The following is a 10,397-nucleotide window of genomic DNA, read 5'->3' as shown; positions in this document are numbered from 1 at the left end:
ATTATTACATCACTTTATTTTTTCTTTGCCCTACTTTGCTTGCTGCATATGATGACGATATCAAAGGGAATGAGAAAACAATCATATGTATGCCGTCTGATGGAAAAACATTCTGTTGTGCCATACTAAGCAAATATAAACTATGTATCTTTTTTTCCCCCATTTTCTATGTGTATTATATGTACTATGCTGCTATTTAGATCATGCACTCTTTGTCTGTGTCTTTCTAATGGGACTTCCTGTTGTTGCCACCTCATTAAGCAGCAGACTCCAGCAATCTAAGCCTATAGGTTTCCCCAAGGCTCTACTTTGGCCCTACTTTATCACATGATGAATCGAGCCCATAATCGTCTGAGCAATGTTGTGTCTGCAAGCACACAATCTTTCCCAGTTCCAGAGCCACCAGTTCTCATCTTGCATGGCTGGAAGTATATTGGTTGACGCTGTTCCTCCCACAAATTAAACACCAAAATACAGAAATTTTAAAGATCATGGTTGTTGTAGGTGATTTCGTTACCATAAATATACAAATATATTGACACTGCAAATTCATAGAAGTATGTTTTCGATCAAATATGTAAAGTAAACAAGATGAGAAGTGATACAACACATGGGACTCGTGTCTTGTAGCTCTATTTTTTATGTGTTTTTTATATAATTTCCAAAATTAGAGAATAATAATGGTCTTTAATACCGCTAAAGTAAGTTATTTAGACAGATATGCCAGGAATTACAAGTGATCCAAATCCCACAAAATATCTCTCACAATATAAGCTGATTTTAAAAAGCCTGCAGTATGCTTGCTTACCTCTTCTACAAAGGTCATTTTTTTTAATTTCGTGTATGTTTTTCTACATTCAATACAGATATTTTATGGAATAATATTGGATAAAAGTTGTTAGTACATGTCAGAATAGCTGCTATACTTTTAAAGCATAACAAGCAATGTAGATTTTCCTATACTTCCTGTTACTGGTTAACAAATGTTTTCAGATGGTACATGTGTACTGTGCTGGTTGTGTTTAAAGGGAATTACCTAAGACACCCGTTTTTTTTGTCATCTGAGTGTTCTTCGTTATTGGTTAGCCAGTGTTTGCAGATTTAGCTCGAAGGACAGTGACCATATCAGATTGGGTCACTCGTATTGCCTCTCTTTTGGGAATACTTCTCTATCTGAGCGTGTGAACATTTATTCAGTTGTTCAGCGGTACTTTCCGTCTGTTTTATCCTAGACTGAAAACTCTGAGAACTTGCAGTGGCAGTTTAGAAGGTAAAGTCTGTTTCTAACCTCTGGAAAATTTTAAGTCATAATCCACAGAGATATAATTTTTAATTATATATATATATTTATATGTGTGTGTGTATTGATTTTTTTTTAAAGTATTTGTTTATAACATTACTATAACTTTAACATGTAAAAACAAATCACTAACTTTAAAGCAGAGAACACACACACACACACACACACACACACACACACACACACACACACACACACACACACACACACACACACACACACACACACACACACACACACACTCACACACACACTTGCTCTTCCTTCTCCTCTCCCATACACTTATCATGTGTTCATGTGTATATATATATAATAAATATAGTTTGTATATATTTTAAATCTATTATCATTGTCTTCACTCTCTCCTTTTTTATTTTTATAAATATTTTATTATACACTGTAATCGGATCTTGAACTTGAAGAAGCCAAATTCACTGCCTTCACAGTTTTCCACTCGCTGTGTTGCTGTGCAAGTGGCAATAAAATCTCTTTTAATCTTTTGTAAAAAGGAAATAACTCTGTGGTTCTTTCCTCAGAGGTGCCGTTAAGCTGCTAGTATGTTGACAGTGTCTTCTGCCATCAGATATGATCTAATTAAGAGGGGTGAGATATTTTAAAAAGCCCAAATGATGCACAATATGTCATCCACAAAATAATTTTCAGCATGGTGATGTACAGTAATGTTTGTGTATGGCTTTGCATGGGAATGTTTTTTCCATGTTATCTGTCTCCTATGATACAATATCTTCACCATCATATATAGAGCCTTGAAACAAAAACAGGAATTACTTTTGGGCCAAGGATGAATCCATGACCTTGGCCTAGTGGGGCTTAAAATAAGCTCCTTTGTGTCCTCTGCCAACTTAGAGAGTGACTCCGTAAGCTGTACACTCCATAACAAAGCCATGTGTATACACCACTTTGTGTAATGTTGTATTTTACAGTTTGCAAATAAGGTAATATTTTAGAGTTTTTAATTTCAAAGTTTTTTCACAACCACAAACTATATCAAAATTGCACAAACACATCTGTTTGCAAGAGTTTGAGCAGGTGAATGGTTGTTAATGGAAAATGATACATTGTTGTTAATTACAGCTAGCTGACAATGTAGAGAAATTAAATGATCACTGCTCAGTTCTACAGGTAAATAATAACTATTGCATTATCATTAAAGGAAAATACACATATTAATTGACTTGCCAATCGTTACATGAGAAGATTGATACCACTGTCGCATGCTTCTGTCTGCTCTAGTGGCTAGAGGAAAATCCACACCACTCAGCAGATAGTTCATCTATGATTTAGATGATACAACAATGAATTATTTATTTTGCCACAGTAAAGTTTGGCACTGTTCATGTAGGCATTTCACTCAGAGACATGAAATGATCAAACATGAAAAAGCCTGTTTAAAAATCTTGTTTTCTGTTCAGTGTTCAGTGCTAAAATTGTTTGCAGATGATGAATGAATAGCTTGAATAGCTTGCAAGAGAGGTTAAGGACAAGAATTCAGATAATGGGCCTTTAAGAAGGGATTTATATATATATATTCAGTCTTTGAGTAAATTAGGGGTTAGAAGTGATGTTATCTTTGGTGAGCTTCTTTCCTGAGGTTGAGCTTTTGCGCAGATAGTATTCCCCAGTATCATGATTCACGTATCAGCTATACAGTTTTACTAAAGTCTTAAGAATAGGAATAGCTGAAAAAACCCTTAAACTACTTCAGGGGTAAATGGATTCAAATAAAGCTGCAATTAATACAAGAATGTGGAAGGTATAACATTTTTTCTCTTGATCTCTTGTACCTTTGAGCTCCTGGAGTGGCAGTGTTAGTTCCAGATGTGGACCTTAAGTGAAGGACACATTATGTGAAGGAAGAATATTTCTGTTAACGTGAGAGAGATGTCACTCAAAGCTACACTGGCCTGTTATTTATGCCCTTGCCAGTGTTAAACCAATTAGGGCAATGGGGCATGAAGGAGAAGAAGAAGGAAAACCACAGTTGTACAAGACTGAGTCATGTTTCAAGCCCCCGTAGTATCACATTAAGTTGGATGTTGCATTATCTTGGCAACTTGATTTAGGATGTGCAGTGCAGCAGATGCATTGCTAGAAAACAAAGTGTGCTTCCCTCTTCAGGAACACGGCTCCTTACCGGCAGACCACAAATATCCGTGCGCTTCTGAGATATGGTTAAAGGATGGATGTCAGCTTCTTGGATTGTTTTTCTGGCTATTGATCACTCCCTCTTGTAAGTGACGTTAATGAATTATCTATGTGCCAAAAGCCATGAAGTGCTGCCAAACTCAACAGGAGTCCCATGCCAGCTCTGAAAAGCCTGTGACCTTTGGACACTTCAATAGATTTGTGTATGTATGCGCACGGGCACATCTAAGGGTTTGCTTGTGTATATATTAATTCTCTTGCCTCGTACAAATCTCCTGACCCCAGATGGAGAGCAGTGGGTGTGCAGATTGTATTTCCTGCTTGATTCAATATTAATAGATCGGTATGCTACTCTGCCACACTCTTTGCAAGACAAAAACGGAAGGCCCCAACCCCCCCTTACCCTACCCACCTTCTCTCACCTTGGTTCTCAGCCCAACAACTGCTTATGTAGGATATGGCGAGACCTTGTGAGTGTCAGGGCATTAATAAGACCCAAGATGTGAAAACTGAATTAGAGTAACCAAGCAGGTATGAGGGACAGTACTATGGATTTGCTGCCGTACAACAATCTGCTGTGAGCAGACACATGATAGGATGATAATACAACTGTATACAACAGGGCCCATGTTGAAGTTAAATTTTCTCATCTATTTATATCACTACTTGTATTCTCATAAGCTTGATAAACATAATGTCTGTTCACACTGTGTGACTGTGTGAAATTGTCATGTTCACGCTGCTCTTCATTTTACAATGAGACTGACAGCTGGTAATGAGGACTGATTTAAACAGGTACAGACATCTGAATTTGACTCCAGGCTCTGACTCGACATACATGGGCTTGACTGCACATGTGTGCACAGGAACATGAGCTGGAATTTCATGTGCAGTGATTGCTGGCAGAGGACAACCATCATTTCCCTTTAAAATAATGATAGTGATGGCAGATTAACTTGGTCTGACACTGGGACAAGTCATGGCATATGAGTAAAGGTCAGTAATGAAAGAACATTAGGGAGAAATAAAAAGAAACCATTTGGGTAGTTTTATTTTCATTCCAAATTATATGTGAACACCACAACGGTAATCACTGTGTCTGTTGACAGAGATCATTTTTCTTCTTGTTTGTGGCAGATAGATGAGAGTAGACAGCAAATATCACGCTTTTACAAACTGCCTAACAGCGCTGTATATTCATGAGAGATTCCTGTTACTCTTCTGTATATTTAAGAATCCTTGGTCCTCTATAGGCCTGTGTGTATTGACATGAGTGACCCTGATTTGTAACTCATTCATAACTCAAAGATGTACATGTGTTTGCCTGTGCCTTAACAAACTCTGTCCTCCCACAACCAAACCTTTTTGTAACCCCTCCGCCTCCCAATCCATGTCTCACTGAAGTCATCAGTGATTTATCATCTTAGTTTTTATACATGGCAGTTTAAGTTTGATACCTTTTTTCTGACGGTGCAGTCAGTGTTCAGGCGTGACTCAAGATGATCACCTGGATTCTCTCACTTCACAAGGACAGTAGAAACCACCTCCTTGAATACAAAGTTGGTCTTAAAATGAATCATGGAGCAAAGGGGATTACTTTTCTGTAAGTGATGATTATTTGTGGTCCTGAAAGGGATAATTAGAGCTAAACATTTTTAGGAAAAGCTCTACAAACCGGAATAGAACCACCAAATGCAGCCACTAATGGACGGCTGGATGATGGTGTTTTCTATATTTAGACTACTCGACTTTGTCAATATTATTGAAGGTCTGTTGGAAATTGATTTAGAACATTACTGTTCATGGCCAGTGTCTAAACAAGACATTAAGGATTGTCTGGAGAAAATTGTTTGTACTCAAAAATAAAGGAATATAAAATAGAGTTTGATCAAGAATAGCCAGTTTTACTGACAATTATCTTTAGACAGTGGTAGAAAGTACTGTACTTAAGTACCATTTTGAGGTACTTGTAGTTTACTTGAGTATTTCCATTTAATGCTACTTTAATCTCCACTACATTTCTTTAAACAGCTTTAGTTATTTTTCAGATGCAAATTTGACACAATGGATAATATAACAAGCTTTTAAAATACAACACATTGTTGAAGATGAAACCAGTAGTCCTTTTTGGCTTTCGACATCTTACAAAAAGCAGTATGTAGTTGGGGTTCCATTTCAGATGTCTATGAGTTGTTAACAGCCAAATGAAAAAAAACAAATATTGATTTTTCCCTCTAGACTTCTCACGTTTAATTTCAATAAATGTTCAAATGATCCAATATTTCAGCTAAAATCAAAGATAGATACAAAGTCCAAAAACAGATTTGTGTATCATAACTTAGTTTTTTTCTTTTTCCTCAGATTTATCTGGTGACCCTTTGGAGGGACCAGACTCTTTAAAAGGGTCAAATAATAGTCATAGGGATGAAATAAGTACTTTTAATTGAATTCTTCAAGTACATTTAGCTACTAATGTGTAGGTATTTTTACTTAAAGGTCCCCTACATACATATTTTAAGACATACACAAATATTCTGATATGTGTCTGATATGGTTGTCCACTAAAAATATAATCACCACTTTAAAATCCTTAAAATGCCATCTATTCCTACTTCTACTCCAAATCCTGCTCCTAGACCTGCCCCTTAAAATCAGATTTTCAGTGAGCACAGAGAAACGTTCCACTTTGAGCAGATGACTGTGAAAACAGACTTCTAGTATCAAACACTGCACATACATCATTCTGTATTCAGCTTAAATATCCAACTGAAGTACCAAGAAAAAAACAAACATGTTTTCCAGTGGAGAGGGACTTAAAGTAGGATTTTTCATGCAGGATTTTTACCTGAAATTAAGAATATCTAAATAGCTTTATTGGCACTTTGGTAAAAAATCTGAATACTTCTCCCACTACCGTCTACTAATGACTACTTCCGTACCACTTCTAACCTGTTAGGTCTTTGGATTTCAGCAAATTAAACCATGGCAATAAGATGAAAAACATGCCTCTCACCTAGTCAATCAAAAAATAGTGCTAGCTAGGCACATACCATATTGTGTGTGGCAGCCAGTTCAACGAGCTTTACACATTATTGCATTTGCTGCCGTGCTGAACAAGGACTGTTACAGCTGTGTGGGATGTTGACGTGTCTGCTGGCTATAAATGCAAGAGAGCACACCCAGTCACAATGCGATTTGAACATCTGACGAACAGAGAGCAAAACCACGTGAAAAGAAGAGGATGAAAAGGTGCATTCATTTACACTTCGCTAAAAAGAGGGGGCGGGGGTACAACATAATTTACTGAGATACCTCATGTGACCGTCAGTGACACTGCTGCTCTAGACCAGTGATATGCCTCCGCCGCTGCCGATGATGATGATGATGGAGGGAGTGCTTTTTCCTTCTGCCAGTCTTGATGCGAAGTACAGCTGGTGAGACGGTGGGACACACACACACACACACACACACACACACACACACACACACACACACACACACACACACACACACACACACACACACACACACATATACAGTCAGACTGGCCGTCTTGTGCTCACAGAGCCTGGGTACTTTCACGGATTTCATCACGATGGCTTGGAGAGGAGGGAGAACACGGTCGTTTTATCCACCAGTCCATTATTTACACTAAGTCTGACTCGAGGACTCAAGAGGAAAAGAAAAGGTAATGTTTACTACTCCCCCTTATAATTGGGAAATGCCATTGAGACGTTGCTACGCCGTGTTTTACTGGACAATGATGATGATGGTGGTGGTGGTGGTGGTGGTGGTTAAATTTGGCAAACCTTTGGTGAAACGTGAGTCTTCTCCCAACACAAGCTAACGTTCACCGGGTTACCTTAGTATTGTTCCCCGGTAAGACTGCAGTAACGACACACTCACATACCATCATTATCCTACATGTCTAAACTGGTTTGCCACCTATTGCGCTTGCTGCTGTATGAGCTTGTGTCTGGCCACAACATTTCCCAACCAGTGCTGTGTTGTTACGCTGCAGGCCTGCCGACGGGATCAAGGCAAATGTCCCACTATGCCAACGTAGCGTTGTTAGCATTGGACCCCGGCTAACCAAAGCTAAGGCTTAGCCGCTCGGCACCTACCGCTGCCTCTTTTTTTTTTTTTTTTTTTTACACTTCTCACTTACTTTCTCTGTTTATAAACATATTGCAACAGTTCTGCCCTTAGCGTCGATTTTCCATTTAAAAAAGAACAAACCCCCCCAGGAAGTGTTAAAGTAGCCATTGTGTTTGGAGAGACAGAGGTGTAACGTTAGCGTTGAATAAAAGGAACCCAAAGTCCCGTTATGTTTGTCTTGCTAGCTGCTCAACTTCGTTTCGTGTAAACTGCTCATGTTGTCAGCCAGGAATGTAACATGAAACACGATTTTAAAGTGAAAGTGGAGACCTAACCACGGACCTGACTCGAAATACAACGCTGTTGAACCCCTGCTGAAACACTGCGGTGGCTCCTAAAACCATTTCTCATTGTAAGTGGTGAGTTTAAACACTTTGATGTGTTTTCAGTAACCTACGCTCTTGGTCAGGCTTTTACTGCTGCTTGTACCCTTGTTTTTTTATTTTCCTGTCACAAATCCAATGTAACTGTATTTAGTTGTTAGGTATGTAATCGTGATTGGTTGTTTCTGTAAGTGGCAGTTAACTCGGTGTTTTGAACTCTCCCCCCCTCATGTAACCGCATGCCTTGGTACATTGATGCAGGAAATGCTGTTGAATTCGTGCCACATGTCTGCTTCTCAGTTGATAAATCCCCCCCCCCCCAAGCCTAGTTAGAGTGAGGGCTCAATCAGACTCGTTGGTTGTTTGTCGGATAACTTTTAATATGATTCATCACGTGGCTTATGAACTGATCTTTTGAAATGTATGGATTTGCAAAAGTATTAGAGTCAGAGTTGATCTGAACTCTTCCCTCTGCTAAAAGCTTCGTAGTCCCATATTTACACATAGTCATGCTTATGGTGAAACAAAGAGAAATCATATGACTCATATTTTTCTAACAATTCCCATCTGAGAAGTCCTTCACAGTGTGAGGTGTTTCAACGGGGCCTATTTTTTAATGAAAGTTATAGATAATGCTAAAATAAAAACATGTCTGGGGTTGAAAGAAAGTTGCACAATGCTGGGTTACAGTCCGTAAAACTGTAACACTGTTGACAACCTGGGTTGTTTGGTACATTAGTTCAAAACCACAGTGACCATGCCACACTGCCATATGAATCACTGATGGGTTGATCTGTCTGCTGTCAGGCGACATGCAGGCTGAACATGAATCACTGTGTGTAGACTGCATGTTTTGCTGGTTTCATATCTGTATCATCTAATGCATATATTTTACATATTACTTATTCTTATGTTGTTGTTTTTTATAATGTCTCTATGCTTAAATGTATTTCTCTTAGAATGTGAGCAGCTGTAATATGAACCAATTTTCCTTCGGGGATCAATAAAGTATTTCTGATCTGTACAGTCTACAATAGATCATGTGTGACTGAGGCTGGTCGATCAAGGTTAAGTGAAACTAAACAGAGCAATAATTATGCGTCATCATTCTCATCATGTAGCTTTCACGCATGTGTCAGTTGTCAGGGTGTGGTTTACTTGAAACTAGCATCAATGTGACTGAGACGTGTGTTTAGTAAGTTTTAGGATAACTGATTAAACCGACTTCCTTTTCCTTTCACTTGAACACATTTCAACCCCCCCCCCCACACACACACACACAAATAAAATATAAAGCTAATGTTAATGATTTTCTCAGAGTTCTCTGCTAACAGCAACATCCCTGGTTTGCTTACAGACAGGGAGCTTTGTTGCATGTCATACCCATCTCTCTCTGACATTTCTCCTGTCTGCCACTTTACTACTATTGACTCTCCAATAAAGGCAAAAATGTGGCCATAAAGTCTAGAAATTATTTTCTCATAAGTTTTTATTGCCTTTGGAGAATACTGAAGAGCAGACTCTATCCTCCAGGCATGATTTGAATAGTCCTCAATTGGAGAGGATATTGTATGTTGGCATGGAAGATTTGTGAAAGTCAGACTTGGCGAAGACAGACCAAAAACAATCTTTATAAAACTGCCTTGCATCTCACATGTCTTACATACATTATATTTTCTTTTAATTTCATACCTCTCGTGCAGCTTGTCCTCTACTTGGACTCCACCTTTTTTTCCTCCTCTTTCTCTCCTCCTCTCTGCTTGCTGTCGCTGTATGTAATCGCCTTAACAATGTTCTTTTGTCAATTTATTGTTCTCAATGCTCACAAATGCATTTTTTCTCTGGGATTTTTAAATGCAGCGGCTCTCTTTCATTTCAGGTGATGACCTGGATGGTGCCATGTGAATGACTGAAGACCATGAAGCCCACACACAAGCTGCTGTTCGTCCTGTGCCCCATGCTGGTCCTGGGCTTTATTTACTACTCCTCCGGGAAGCTACATCTACACGTATGGGGCCAGAAGCCTCGTAAGTGACATCTCCAGTCTGACTGTTTTGAAACATTGATTCATCACCTCATTATCCACGTGTCATAGTCTGTGGTCCTTCTGAAACCTACACGTTTTTTATCTGTTTTTATTGAACTAGTCACTTTGACACGTTTCTCTGTGCTGCCTGCCAGTTAACCGTCTGTTATTTCAAACAGTTTTTCTTATTTCTCTGTCTCTCTACTGAACCGTTACTGTGTCAAGCTGTTTGTTGGTGTCTCAAACCTGTCTGTCTCTGATATTATTGAATTAGCTTTCACTTCACCAGAGCACCGGATGTTGCAGGGAGAATTTAATCAGATTTTCTTGTACATCCAGCGTTAGTTGCTCCAACTGTTGGGAAATCTATTGACAGCCCTCTTCCTATGCTACAATAAGAGTGTCTGTATTTTACCTAGATATG

General features: G+C 38.8%; 1 protein-coding gene across 4 annotated transcripts in view; it reads left to right on the top strand.

Annotated features, from left to right (window-relative positions):
- Positions 1-1,100: 1,100 nt before the first annotated feature.
- st3gal3b (ST3 beta-galactoside alpha-2,3-sialyltransferase 3b) overlaps positions 1,101-10,397 on the top strand; it is a 46,655-nt gene continuing 37,358 nt past the window's right edge. For 2 of the 4 annotated variants that reach the window (XM_062429518.1, XM_062429514.1), the window contains exons 1-2: positions 1,101-1,270; positions 9,827-9,974. In XM_062429518.1, the coding sequence (XP_062285502.1) occupies positions 9,866-9,974 (109 nt within the window). In that variant the 5' untranslated portion in view covers positions 1,101-1,270; positions 9,827-9,865. Of the gene's footprint in view, positions 1,271-5,117; positions 6,901-6,956; positions 7,155-9,826; positions 9,975-10,397 lie in introns of those variants that run through there. The other 2 variants (XM_062429517.1, XM_062429515.1) reach the window with 2 other exon arrangements.

This window comes from Scomber scombrus, chromosome 11 (genome assembly GCF_963691925.1).
Source record: "Scomber scombrus chromosome 11, fScoSco1.1, whole genome shotgun sequence".
In the NCBI taxonomy this organism is placed as follows: domain Eukaryota; kingdom Metazoa; phylum Chordata; class Actinopteri; order Scombriformes; family Scombridae; genus Scomber; species Scomber scombrus.
Note: the sequence above shows the minus strand (reverse complement) of the source record. Positions and strands in the feature narration are given on the sequence as shown.